At 46.6% G+C, this 14,697-nt stretch overlaps 1 protein-coding gene across 42 annotated transcripts in view; it reads right to left on the bottom strand.

Moving 5' to 3' along the window:
* CEP164 (centrosomal protein 164) overlaps positions 1 to 14,697 on the bottom strand; it is a 98,243-nt gene that overhangs the window by 37,058 nt on the left and 46,488 nt on the right. For 34 of the 42 annotated variants that reach the window (XM_055094880.2, XM_055094879.2, XM_055094898.2 and 31 more), the window contains 4 exons: positions 13,813 to 13,890; positions 4,838 to 5,224; positions 2,460 to 2,540; positions 522 to 605 (listed from right to left, as the gene is read on the bottom strand). In XM_055094880.2, the coding sequence (XP_054950855.2) occupies positions 522 to 605; positions 2,460 to 2,540; positions 4,838 to 5,224; positions 13,813 to 13,890 (630 nt within the window). The remainder of the gene's footprint in view (positions 1 to 521; positions 606 to 2,459; positions 2,541 to 4,837; positions 5,225 to 13,812; positions 13,891 to 14,697) is intronic. The other 8 variants (XM_055094888.2, XM_063608281.1, XM_055094900.2 and 5 more) reach the window with 3 other exon arrangements.

The raw sequence follows: 14,697 nt of genomic DNA, 5'->3' as shown, positions 1-14,697 counted from the left end.
AGCAAAGAAAGGGAACAATTCATCCCATTTGAGGAGGAGGTGTCAGAGGTGAACCTCCAGGACCGAAAAAGAGCTTGCTGGGAAAAATGGGAAAGCAGAGTGGCAGGCAGAGGGGTGGCGGAGGTGGAGAGTGTGCCCCAGCAATGGCGAGCAGCAGATCCAGCTGGTGAGCAGCAGGTGGGCTGGGCATGTAAAGAGGATGAATGGGCCAGGATGGGAAGTGCCTTGAAATCTACAATCTACACAGCGCTTTGCACATGAGCAGACAGTCCACTCTTCAGCTGCTGAATGAGTGGATAAATGGATAAATACATGGTGGAAGAGGGCTTTAATTTATAGCAACAATGCAGGAACGGTCAGAAGCCCCGTGAAAGGCAGTCAGGACCATGCCTTAATGAATTAGAAGGGAGAGGACTTACAGAAATGCACCCTGTGATGGGCAGGGCTCAGTTCTGGGTCATCCGAAAAAGTTGTGAGGGAAAATGAGGCCCCAGCTCAGCCCACCACCCACAGAGACTCACCTGCCGACAAGCTCCACCCAGGACTGGGGAAAGCACATCAACATCCAGCAGGTGCTCCGAGATCCGGCTGCGAAAACCGAAGTCCTGGAGAGAGTGGAGATGCAAAGGTCAACTCTGCCTCTGTCACCGTCAACACCCACCAGGCCTCTTCACTACCCCAACTCCACTTTCCAGAAAGATGTCTATTATGTGCCCAGCTCTGTGCCAAACATTTCAACATCTACTAATTTCATCTTCAAAATAACACTGCGACTCAATGGAAAGATATGTCAAGCAAGTATGGTAAAATGTTAATTGTGGCCTATAGATGGTGAGTATGTGGGTATTCACTGTACAATTTTTTTAATTGTTCCATATGTTTGAAACTTTTCATAAGAAAATTATGGGGAAAAAATAACCCTGTGAGACTAAAACTCTTTCCCTCATCCCACAGATAAGGAAGCAGGTTGGAGAGCACATATAACTCGCCCAAGGTCACACAGCTGATAAGCAAGGGGCCTGGGGGTCAGATGGGGCCCCGCACTGACTCCAAAGCCCAAGCTCTTTCCATGACACATGCTGCGAAGGATGTCACTTTCCAGCTGTCTCTCCCTCTCCGTGGTGCCCAACCAGGCATGAGAAGAGATGCCAACATCCCCAGAAAACCTGTGGGCAGTTTGGAAATGAGCCTTGGTGGGCTCTTTCCAGCTCGTTCCATCCCCTTTCCATACAGGTTCCCCTCTGGACAATGAGAGTTAATTAGTGATGATTCCTGCACTGGCTTCTCTTTGGGACAGGCAGCAAGTGCCCACACTGGTGCCAGTTTGTTGCTGTCCTTTGGCTGCCACAGGCCCACGATCCCACCCTCTCTGAGCCTAAGATCCCTGCTGGGCTAAGTGAAGGACTGCTACCCAACAGCATGTTAATGGGGAGAGTTCTGTCACATCAGCCCTGATTAATGGTGGGACGCCCAGACAAAGTCTGGTCCTGCTGTCCACAGCCTCCTCCATCTACTTCCATAGAGAAGAAAAACGCTGATGGGCACATTTCTCCACATGGGTGACTGCTTTAGAAGAGCCAGCCCCCTTGCTTCCGAGAGATCTGTGACATGGCGATTCTTCATGGACAGTTTTTGCCAACAACGACTTTTTGCCTTCCCTTTCTAGCTTGTGGGTTTTTCTTCTTTTCTGGTGACATTTTCCTTTCAGTTTGAGTTCTACTTCACTTAATGCAGCTGCCATCTGCCTTCTAAGCCCATGGCTCAGTGAGGGGCGAGCACGCACAGCTTCCTAATTCTTCTGCACCCCCTCATATCATTACTGTTCATCCCTGACCCTCTCCCACTAATCCCTTCCCTTTGATCTGCCTCCTCCAAACAGATGGAGGATGGCTTCTAGAGGTAATGCTCTGCCAAAAAGCGCCCTGAGCTATCCCCTTAGGTACAGACCTGGCAAATGAAACCAGGGTACAGCAGGCTGGGTAGAAGGTCTGGGACAAAGAAACCATGGATGCCGGCATTCCAAGACAAAGCCTTAACTTTAGAAATGAAGCCACGGCATCCCTCCTGGCCTGAGCCTGGGGACTGTCCTCGCCACAGCTCAGTGATCCCATAAACACAAACACACCAGTCTCTAACCTCCTAGGCTCATGGCAACTCACACAATAGTGACAGTAATAATAGCTAACATTTTAATGTTATTATATATATAATTATATTATTAATGTTTATATGCTAACATTTTACATTCTCTGCCTCACTTTCTTCGCACAACAAACCTATAAAATAGGAAGTATTACCCTTAGTTAATGGGTTGAGAAACTGGAGCTAGACAAGACTCAAGCATGAGTTCGAAATTCTCCCACTTATAAGCTGCGTGATGCTAGGCAAATTACTTAACCCCGGAGGCTCACAAATCTATGCTCTTCACCACCACTCTACTGCCCTCATCTCAAACTCACCAGGCCATGGAAGGACTTGGGGTCAGAAGCTATGGAGTCTGAGAGTTGTGGTTCCTTCATGTGTTCACTAATTTCCAGTTCCTGGAGAGACAGACCCACAGAGAAATCCCTCAGAGCAGAGCACAAAGGGTCATGGTCCCTACCCAGGGAATTCTGTTCAGGCCATGGGGCCAATATAGGGCTCAGGTCAAACTGAAATCCACTCTTCTTGAAAACCTAAACGAGGCCTGTGGACCCCGCCATTCTCTCTGGACATGTGCACAGCCTCCGCCCCACTGGGGCTGGGCAGCCCGCTGAGTAGAGACAACCACACTCTGAATCAGATCAGCAAGGACTTGCACGAGTAAGGGGAGCCAAGAGTAGCAGAGACGGTTAGAAAGGTGGCAGTACCCAAGTCTGATGCTATCCTAAAAAACAGAAGGAGAACATCTTTCCCAGGAAATAGATAAAAGCTCTTTTTTTTTTTTTTTTCCGAGATGGAGTCTCGCTCTGTCCCCCAGGCTGGAGTGGCACCATCTCCACTCACTGCAGCCTCCACCTCCCGGGTCCCAGCAATTCTCCTGCCTCAGCCTCCCGAGTAGCTGGGATTACAGGTGTGCATCACCACGTCCAGCTAATTTTTGTACTTTTAGTAAAGATGAGGTTTCACCATGTTGGCCAGTGATCTCGAACTCCTGACCTCAAGTGATCCACCCGCCTTGGCCTCCCAAAGTGCTGGGATTACAGGCATGAGCCACCGTGCCCGGCCGATAAAAGCTCTTTAAATGAATTCCCTCATCATCTACCTGGAGGAGGAATAGGACTAAGGGTTGAAAAATCTAAAAGGCCAAAGGATCTCCCCATTCAGGCTTACTTCTGTCCATTTTGGTCACTGACCTGATCTTGCCAAAGCAACCACTCCCATGTCTTAGGATCATTCAGAAAGAGCCACAAAAATGGACAAGAAGGGTCTTCTTGTCACCTAATCTACCTACGCTGGGGCAGAACACTGCCAAATGTGGTACCTACTGCCCCGACCACCCCCATCTCGTCACGACACACAATGTTCTCTCTCTATAGAAACTCAGACTGCTGCAACCACGACTGCCCCCAAACTGATGTCAAGAAGTACAAGGGAAGGCTGGGCACAGTGGCTCACGCCTGTAATCCCAGCACTTTAGGAGGCCAAGGCAGGCAGATCACCTGAGGTTGGGAGTTCAAGACCAGCCTGACCAACATGGAGAAACCCCGCCTCTACTAAAAATACAAAAAATTAGCTGGGTGTGGTGGCGCATGCCTGTAATCCCAGCTACTCAGGAGGCTGAGGCAGGAGAATCACTTGAACCCAGGAGGCGGAGGTTGTGGTGAGCTGATCGCACCACTGCACTCCAGCCTGGGCAACAAGAGTGAAAATCCATCTCAAAAAAAAAAAAGAAGTACAAGGGGAGCCAGATGCAGTGGTTCACGCCGATAATCCCAGCACTTGGGGAGGCCGAGGCGGGCAGATCGAGGTTGAGCTCAGGAGTTCAAGATCAGCCTGGGCAACATGGCGAAACCACATCTCTACTAAAAAATGCAAAAATTAGCCAGGAATGGTGGTGCATGCTTGTGGTCTCAGCTACTCGGGAGGCTGAGGCACGAGAATCGCTTGAACCTGGGAGGCAGAGGTTGCAGTGAGCCAAGATTGCACCACTGCACTCTAGCTGGGGTGAAGGAGTGAGACTCTGTCTTAAAAAAAAAAAAAAAAAAAAAATACCCTGAACTATGATGAGGTGGGCAGGTCACTTGAGCTCAGGAGTTAGAGACCAGCCTGGGCAACACGGTGAAACCCTATCTCTACAAAAAATACCAAAATTAGCTGGGCATGGTGACATATGCCTGTGGTCTCAACTACTCAAGAGGCTGAGGTAATGCTCTGCCAAAAAGCACCCTGAACTATGATGAGGTAGGAGGACTGCTTGAGCCCTGGAGGTCAAGGCTGCAGTGAGCCAAGGTCACGCCACTGCACTCCAGCCTGGGCTACAGAGCAAGACCCAGTCTCAAAACAACAGAAAAAAAAAAAAAAAAAAAGTACAAGAGGGAGGTAGGAAGCAGGAGAGGATGTAAGCAGGAGAAAAGAAAATGAACATTCCAGGAGGGTGCCAATGGAAAAGCAAATTTCTGCTCTCAATTTCGAGTGCCAGCAGGTTTGCAGCTTCATTCCAGATTTTACTGCCTGCTGGGTCTGGGCATATTTGTCACAATTAAGGGCTCTGGCTGATGCTGACAGCCCAGTGCAGGGACACACAAATGAAGCTCCTGACTCAGTAATAAAGATGTGGGGATAGGACCCTGCCCAGAGCTGAACAGAGCAGCAGAGGGCTACAGCCAACCCCTGCCTATGGGATACAGTGACTTACTTGGCTGGTGTCTGAACTGCCCTCTTCCAGAGCAGAAGCCTTCTTCTTTGGCTCCTTGGCTGCCTCTTCCCTCCTGGAACCCTCCTCTCCTGCATCTACTGTGTCCTCTGGTGCTTCCTTTTCAGAGGCTTTGGCAGGCTCACTGCCTGTAGGGTCTGCCTTGGGGGTCACCAGATTCCTGCAAATCTTAGGTTCACTCTTCTCATTTTCCTCTTTTTCTGGAAGACCAGGTCTTGCTCCACTTCCCTGTCGCCCTTTGCCAACAGCACTGCTCAGACTGCTGTCTGCACCTGGGCTGGAGGGCTTGCAGGGAGTAGGGGGACCGGCAGCATCTGAATCCAGAGAAACATCCTTCTTCTCCTCTGGCTGGCTTGTTCTCAGAGACTCCTAGGGAGCAACAGACCATGTTAGAAAGGAAGACATAAGGAATGTGCAAAAGGAGTTGAGACATGCCACAAGATGGAAATGCTATTCCCTGACTCCCACAGGCCAGTGCCTGAGTTCTGCCCCAATGGTTATCAATCACCCAGTTGTTAATTTTTTTTTTATTTTTTTGAGACAGAGTCTCACTCTGTCACCCAGGCTGGGGTGCAGTGGTGTGATCTCAGCTCACTGCAACCTCTGCCTCCTGGGTTCAAGCGATTCTCGTCCCTCAGCCTCCCCAGTAGCTGGGACTACAGGTGTGTGCCACCACAGCTGGCTATTTTTTATATTTTTAGTAGAGATGGGGTTTTACCATGTTGGCCAGGCTGGTCTCAAACTCCTGGCCTCAAGCAATCCACCCGCCTCAGCCTCCAAAAGTGCTGGGATTACAGGCGTGAGCCACCACACCCAGCCCACCCAGCTTTTTAAAACACAGATTCCTGACTCCACCCCAGATCTACAGAATCGGAATTTCTATAGTGATCTGGATATACCCAAGCTGATCCCCATCCACTGGTGGGCCTGGAAGTCACTACACTGGACGATACAACTCTGTCACCACCTGTCATGTCCTCAAGTAATAAATCTGTCTTGATCCAGCCCCGTTGGCCACATCAGAAGACTGCAGACTCCAAAGCCAGTGTTTATTCAAGATGATGATGGAACATCATGTGACAGAAAGGCAGCAAAGTCTCAATTTTCTATTTTTCATGTTTAATAGGCAACAGGGGAAAAACTATCAGGAGAGTGCTCTTCGCCCCTAAAGCCTCCTGGGTACATGCTGATCAGCAGCAGCCTCGGAGACAGCATCCTCACCGAGCACTGCCGACTTGGGTCCCTCTGAGAAGCAGATGCCAAGTTAGGGTTAGATGTACAAGAGATTTAAGGGAGATGTCTATAAAGGATAAAGGAAGTGAGCAGAGCCTCCAGACTTTCTCTAGTTCTGGGAAAGTCTTGGTCAGCCCAGCAGAGTCGCCTAGTAGGCTGCCATTAGAGGAGTCCCGTATCTGCAGAAATGGCTCTGCTTTCAGACCCTTGTTGTGCCCATCACCAGTAGGAAACACTTCGATGAAGCAGGGTGGATAGAAAGGTCAGTGCTGGAGGCTGTCAATCTGCTAAGCTCCCCTTGGCAGGGTCTGAGCAGTGCATCTCTACAGTGGCCAAGCCCTGCTCTTCACATACAAACCTCACTTTAAAGACTAGTAAAAACCCAAGGCTGCTTCCACTAAATTCCTTAGAGTCAGTCAAAAGAGAAAAATAAAACCCTCCCTTGGAAATACAGCCAGTAATCTCTGCTGGGCTTGGGCTGAGAAGCCTTCCTCCTAGAAAACATCTGAGCTAACACTTGGGCTGCCAGACTGAATAACTTCCAATGAGGGATTTTTAAGACTTCCTGATTCCCTGTTCTGAAGACTCAAGGACCATGATGACTGGAGAGTGGAGAGGTCCAAGAAGAAGCCCTAAGCATGGCATTTATTGATGCTCTGTTAAAGTGTCTGCTGTGCCCAAAGAAATGACCCTCTCCCTGCAAGCCTGAGAGCCCACTGACAAGCTAACCCAGGCTTCCTAGGGATGATTACACAGGTCAGTAAAGCAGAGTCATTCAGAGCTCAGCTTTGGAGACAGAGGCTGCCCAGCCTCAAATTTTGGCTCCACACTTACAGATGTGTGACCTTAGGCAATTTATTTACTTCTATGTGCCTCAGTTTCTTTCGCTAAAATACTGGGATGTAGTAGTGCTTACCCCATAAGGAGCGTTGTTGGGAAGAATAAACGAGTTAGCACTCATCAAGTGAGTTAAGGAACTCAGAGTTGTGACTGGCACACTGTCAGTGTCCCACGAATGTTAACTTACGTTATGTAATGAGACTTACACATTCATTCACTGAGCACATTCTATGTGCCAAACACTGCCTTGGGAATCCAAATATGGCCAAACCATAGATCCTGCCCTCAAGGAATTGAGCTAATATTGAGAAAAGTGAAATGTTCCCAATGGCTTTGGTTATGAGCCTTGACTGCCCAAAGCAAAGAGGCCACTAGACACAGTGGTGATACTGTCATCAGGCCCAACCCTGTCCCAGAAAGAAGTGCAGAAGGGAAAGTAGAGAAGGCACGAAGGAAGCTCACGCCTTGGCAGCATGCATGCGGGTACCCGCCAGTGCTACCCCTCTCAGCATCCCTAACCTCCAGCATGGAATAAATCTGCCAGGACCACTGGGCTAACAGAAGGGAGACAAACTTCTCCTCTTCAAGTGAAGCAGCTTCAGGCTGAGCCTAATGGCCTTCTCATCTCTATACAACCAAAGGCCGATTCTCAGCAGAAGCTCATATCCAGTCTGTGGGGTTCTAAGGACTCCAAGAAGGAAGTGGGAGTTGCCTGGGGTGGGCAAAGGGTGCCAGGCCAACCACACCCCCTCACTCGGCAAGCAGGGCCAACCCACCCTGGCCAGGCTCATCCCAAGATTAAAGAAAGGCTCCCCCCGGCTTGAAGTTGGGAGTGAAACCTGGTCCTAAGAGGGCTGCCTACCAATACACCTTAGATGCGAGGGCAAAGGAGGTATCAGACCATAAATAGTCCCTACAGCCTTCAGGATAAAATTTAAACTCCTACTTGGCCCACAGCCCTTAAGGCCCAGCTCCTGCCTGCCTCTCATGGCTCACCTCCAGGCAAACCCTCAGACACCCTCTCCTCCCACCTGTGGATAAACATCACACTAACTCAGTACTTTGCCATGCAATTCCTAAAATACACATACACACATACTACCCCGACACACTCCCCCTGGTCCTCACCACATCACCTCTTCCAGGATGCCTTTCTTTTTTTTTTTTTTTTTTTTTTATTATACTTTAAGTTTTAGGGTACATGTGCACATTGTGCAGGTTAGTTACATATGTATACATGTGCCATGCTGGTGCGCTGCACCCACTAACTCGTCATCTAGCATTAGGTATATCTCCCAATGCTATCCCTCCCCCCTCCCCCCTCCCCACCACAGTCCCCAGAGTGTGATATTCCCCTTCCTGTGTCCATGTGATCTCATTGTTCAATTCCCACCTATGAGTGAGAATATGCGGTGTTTGGTTTTTTGTTCTTGTGATAGTTTACTGAGAATGATGATTTCCAATTTCATCCATGTCCCTACAAAGGACATGAACTCATCATTTTTTATGGCTGCATAGTATTCCATGGTGTATATGTGCCACATTTTCTTAATCCAGTCTATCATTGTTGGACATTTGGGTTGGTTCCAAGTCTTTGCTATTGTGAATAATGCCGCAATAAACATACGTGTGCATGTGTCTTTATAGCAGCATGACTTATAGTCATTTGGGTATATACCCAGTAATGGGATGGCTGGGTCAAATGGTATTTCTAGTTCTAGATCCCTGAGGAATCGCCACACTGACTTCCACAATGGTTGAACTAGTTTACAGTCCCACCAACAGTGTAAAAGTGTTCCTATTTCTCCACATCCTCTCCAGCACCTGTTGTTTCCTGACTTTTTAATGACTGCCATTCTAACTGGTGTGAGATGATATCTAATAGTGGTTTTGATTTGCATTTCTCTGATGGCCAGTGATGATGAGCATTTTTTCATGTGTTTTTTGGCTGCATAAATGTCTTCTTTTGAGAAGTGTCTGTTCATGTCCCTCGCCCACTTTTTGATGGGGTTGTTTGTTTTTTTCTTGTAAATTTGTTTGAGTTCATTGTAGATTCTGGATATTAGCCCTTTGTCAGATGAGTAGGTTGCGAAAATTTTCTCCCATGTTGTAGGTTGCCTGTTCACTCTGATGGTAGTTTCTTTTGCTGTGCAGAAGCTAGGATGCCTTTCTTGATCCCTGGGTCAGCTGACCTGAAATGAGCCTTCCCCATCATATACTTTAATAGCTATTGTATTTGCTAATTTCCTTATCTGTTTCTGTCACCAAATTAGCTCCCTATTGTCCTCGGTACTTAGTTTCTAGCACATAACAAGTGCTTAGTAAAGGTTTGTTGACCAAACTGTTAAATATGAATAAGTGTGTCATAAAAAGATCGGAGCTGAGGCTTCCCTTCCTAGCCTGCAAAAAGGAGATGTAATATTTACTTTACACGGTTATATAGGGATTAGACTATATTTATTACAGTGCTTATTAAATGAAAAATAGCTAAGCAAATGTTAGCTATTAATTAACTATTCAAGATGATGGAAAAACAAGTAACCTATTAAAAATTAGAGAATACAAGACACGTAGAGATTCCCATCTTTGAGAGGATCAGGAAAAATAACTAACGGGTACTAGGCTTCATGCCTGGGTGATGAAATCATCTGTACAACAAACCCCCATGACACAAGTTTACCTATGTAACAAACCTGCACAGGTACCCCTGAACTTAAAATAAAAATTAAAAGGAGAGGATACCTAATGCTAAATGACGAGTTAATGGGTGCAGCACACCAACATGGCACAAGTATACATATGCAACAAACCTACACGTTGTGCACATGTACCCTAAAACTTAAAGTATAATAAAAACAAATTAAAAAGAGAGAGATTCCCATTCTTACACATGAGAGAATATAGCCGAATTGCAATAATCTTAGGCCCAGCTCAATTCTTATGCTTAAATTCGTCAAAAGAAAATTTTCACATGATGGGGCTCATTCTAGTCTGCCTTACCTAAAACAGTAAAACGTGGGTAGTATTAAAATAAATGACCTTGCATTCTCTGCACCATGTTGACTAACTGCAACCACAGGACAGCACCTCAAGGGTGGGGAAAGCAGAGGGAGGTGAAGCATTTGTTATAGATTATCCACAAATGGATGTACATGAGCTGAGTGTCTGGAGAAGCCATCCAACTCCATGAGCATCTCCCTTCACCTGGCCCCTGCCCCCTTGTCTCCTGGCCCAAGGCCTGAAGCTCCAACCAGGTATACACTCTGGGCACCCAAGTCCAGTCTCCTGCCCTGGGCTCTGTGGGAAATGCAGGCAAAGGCAGGGCCTCAGTCTCAACACAGCTTTGCCCTCAGCTCATCCCTGCTCACATTCCTTCTGTCTCCTCCTTTCACAGCCCCAGGTCCTTGAGCATCTCAAGGCACATTTCTGCTGCTTTTTCAAAAAAGACTTTACCATCTGCAGGAGGAGAGAGCAGAAGAGAGCTTATAAGAATCATTTCATGAATATTTAACATGCCCCCCAAAAGCCATGAGGTTCTTCTGCCCAGAGCACAAAGACAAGGACCCCTGTAATCCACACAGCACAGGGGACAGGGCATGAAGGATAAGGAGCTGAACCCATGTCTGTGCATTGACCGTGATCCGCAGAGACCCCCATCAAGCTGATCATCAGTCCAATTTATTTTTCAGATTTATTCCTGCCCAGTTGGTCTCAATTCTTTGCACAGCTCCCCAGTGTTGTTAGCACTTTCCAATCGCACTGACATCATCCTGTTATTTCTAAGCCCAGGCTCCCTCCTGCTCCTTTGATCCACTGATGGGCTTTTCACCAGCACCACATGGCCACATAAAGTCTGCTCGCCTACCCTTCAGCCTCCTGGCTTTTGCTCACCCTGTTCAGTGTCGGTTCCATGAACCTCTCTCTCTTCAGTCTGTAATAGACTTGAAGTGGGTTTAAGTTGGAAAGCAGGAGAGGAGGGAGGAGACGAGAAGAGATGCATTCTTGCCATCCTACTGCCCTCTCATGGAATCATGAGCAAAGTGACTGCTCAGTGAGACAGGCTAGAACTAACCTCAGAAGTCCATCTCCATCCTAAGCTGTCTGGGACACTCAGGAGTGGGGAAAGGTGGGCAGTTCAGAGAATCCAAAGACTGTAAACTGAGACAAAAGCCATTTTCAAAGAGCAGGGACCAAGCAGAGGCAGCACTGGCTGTCCTGAAACCCCCCATTTACCCCCACCACTAACACTCCCAACAGGAAAAGCCCTGATTCCTGCCTTAAGTTAGAACATAGGAATCCAACACTCCATGTGACAAAAAGAACTAAATCTGCGGGGATGCTAGAGACAGGGGTAGGAGGTGTATTTAACACCACCCACTCCAGACATTTCCCCTCATCACACTGGGGTGCCTATTTATATTAAAGAGGTTATAAAAATGTTTAGAAGTCCCCACTCCCCCCAAAGAAGCACACAGTCATCAGAAGGAAAGCTTTTAGAAATCCACCCTTCAGGCTGGGCACGATGGCTCACACCTGTAATCCCAGCACCTTGGGAAGCCGTGGCGTGCAGATCACCTGAGGTCAGGAGTTCGAGACCAGCCTGGCCAACATAGTGAAACCCCGTATCTACTAAAATTACAAAAATTAGCCAGGCATGGTGGCGGGCGCCTGTAATCCCAGCTACTCGGGAGGCTGAGGCAGGAGAATCCCTTGAGCCCAGGAGGTGGAGGCTGCAGTGAGCCAAGATCATGCCATTGCACTACAGCCTGGGGGACAAGAGTGAGAGACTGCATCTAAAAGAAAAAAAGAAAGAAAGAAAGAAAGAAATCCACCTTTCAAAGAAGAAAAAGCCTTTTTTGTTGACATTTACAATCCATTATGAAGTAAATGTTAACAAGCCCAAGGTCAAAGTAAATCATGATCAATCCACATCAGGATCTTCAATCCACCAGCTGACAGCAGGGACCAAGTACCCACTCTATCCAGAAACTGGAAAAGCCAAGTGAAGAAAAAAATATGACACAACCTGCCTGGACACTCTCTCTGTCCCGAGGTGGCTCATTCACTCATTCACAAGTTCATTCTCTCGATTGTTGAACAAAACATACCCAAGCACTTCCTATGTTTCAGAGGCAGCGGGCTAGTTGCTTCCTGGCCATACAGAAATGAATAGGGCAGAATCTCCAGCCTCAACTTGCTCATTCTCATAGAGATTGTCTTCTTCCTCCACAAGCAAATAAGTCCTCTGACACCCCTAGTCCTATACATGGTCAACCTTCTAGGCACAAAGCCTGAGCATCTCCTTTGATCAATATAGGTCTTACTGGTGGTGGAGAAGAAAATAAAGTTGTCATTTCAGGGAACTAAACAGATTGAAGGATTTAGATTTAATCCTTCCAGACTAGGCCCCACTCAGAAGGAACAGTTTCAAAGCAGACCTATATCAGCTTGATAATAAAAACGGGACACTTAGAAAAAAGTGTCACATTTGGCAAGAAATTGTAAAGTCATAATCAAAAGATATCTGACTGTGCAGAGCCAAAATGCTGAACAGTTTCTGAGGTTACAGGCAAAGTCTAACTACAAAAAGAGTCCTAGGCTGGGCACAGTGGCTCACGCCTGTAATCGCAGCACTTCGGGAGCCCAAGGTAGGTGAATCACTTAAGCCCAGGAGTTCAAGAGCAGCCTGGGAAACATAGCAAAACCCCATCTCTACAAAAAATAGCCGGGTGTGGTGGCGGGTGCCTGTGGTCCCAGCTACTTGGGAGGCTGACGTGTACTCCAGCCTGGGCAACAGAGTGACATCCAGTCTCAAAAAAAAAAAAAAAAAAAGCCCTGTCCAATGGCTAGACTTGGGTCACCCACAACTCAGGTCTCAAGTACCAAATCAGGCGCTATCAGCCAGCACATCTGAAACTTCAAGTGGCCTGAGACACTAATCCTGGCTCTTAAGGTAAAGTGATTTCCAAGAAACAAGTCAGAAATAATAAGGGATAATGAGAAAACAAATTTAAATTCAGGATATAAGCACTTCTAAAGTTTTACAGGCCAGTTTTGTGATCTTTCTAATAAAGTGTGAGTGACTTGTTTGATGTTAAGGTATTGAAAGTATTTAAAAGAACTTGATATATTAGACTTGTGAAAAGTTTAACTGATTGAGCCTGCAACCAATATTTAAATATTTGGGGAAATCTAATTGTTGAGTTCATGATTCATTGGTTGAATAAATACTTAGGGAATATTTAGAGAAATGTTATATTTAAATGAATACACTGGACACTAAACAAAGGATACATGGTAGGGAAAGCTCCTTTCTAGGTACAAAAACACATGACTGGGCACAATGGCTCACACCTGTAATTCCAGCACTTTGGGAGACCAAGATGGAAGGACTGCTTGAGACCGGGAGTTTGAAACCAGTCTGGTCAACAGAGAGACCTCGTCTCTGCAAAAAATGTAAAAAGTAGCCAGGCATGGGTGTGTATGCCTGTAGTCCTAACTACTCAGGAGGCTCAGGCAGAGGATCACTTGAACCCAGGAATTCAAAGCAGTGAGCTCTGTTCACACCACTGTACTCCAAGCTGGGCAAAAGAGTGAGGCCCTGTCTCTTAAAAAAAAAAAAAAAAAAAAAGCATTGGAGGTTTTAGGTATTACAATAACATAATGAGTGTTGATGTTTGTTTGTTTAGAGGCAGGGTCTGGAAGGGACAGGAATCCATTCATTTATTCTTCTCCTTCCCCAAACCCCAGAAATCTCATCTGGAAGGACTGGGACAAAATGGTTCTTTTTCCAAATATGCATTACAACAAAGTAGCAGGGCTTAATAAAAACAGGAGGGATATGCCAGGCTGACACATGTGCCTGTAGGGATTAGGGCTCTTACCTCATACTCAAAGTCACCCCCCAGTGCCCCAATGTCCAGGTGTAGGTTCCTAAGAGGCTCACTTGAGCTGTGGACACTCTAGAAACAAAAATGATGACAAGTGATAAGTCTGAAGAAACTGGTCAACCCAGGGTGAGGGGTGTGCAGAGGGAAAAGTGGGGCACTGCTGAGCTGGCAGGCGGGCCCAGGCAGGGCTTCAGAGGACTGAGAGCAGGACCACCACTGAGGCAGCCTCACTAAACGGCTCTCCATCCAGCACAAACTATGCTGTGCAACAAGCAAGTGGCCAAGGTGCTTTCTGCTGGCTGTACTTTCTGGATCAGATCTAGAAGACATAATAGACTGCTCAAGAAATGAAGCTGTGGGCCAAAAAAACTTCTTGCTTTTTTAAAAAGTAGCACAGAGATCAGCCAAAGGTGGAAACAACCCATATATATTCATCGACAGATGAGTAGATAAACAAAATGTGGCATATCCATACCATGGAATATTATTCAGCCTTAAAAAGGACCAAAGTTCTAATACATGCTACAACATAGATGAAGCTTGAAACATTATGCTAAGTGAAATAAGCCAGATACAAAAGGACAAATATTGTATAATTCCACTTATATGAAGTACCTAGAATAGGTAAATTCATAGACACAGTAAGCAGATTAGGTTTCCAGGGATGGAGGGAGAGGGAATAGGAAGTTATCATTCAATAGGTACACAGTTTCTATTTGGGATGATGAACAAGTTCTAGAAATGAATAGTGGCGGCGGGGGAGTGCAGGAAAAAAAAGAAATGGATAGTGGTGTTGGGCGCACACATTGTGAAGGTAATTAATACCACTGAATTTTAACTTTAAAATGGTTAAAAGGGCAAATTTTGTGTTACATATTT

Source organism: Pan paniscus, chromosome 9 (genome assembly GCF_029289425.2).
Source record: "Pan paniscus chromosome 9, NHGRI_mPanPan1-v2.0_pri, whole genome shotgun sequence".
Lineage (NCBI taxonomy): Eukaryota > Metazoa > Chordata > Mammalia > Primates > Hominidae > Pan > Pan paniscus.
The sequence above is the reverse complement of the archived record's forward strand: the minus strand, read 5'-3'. Positions and strand labels throughout refer to the sequence as shown.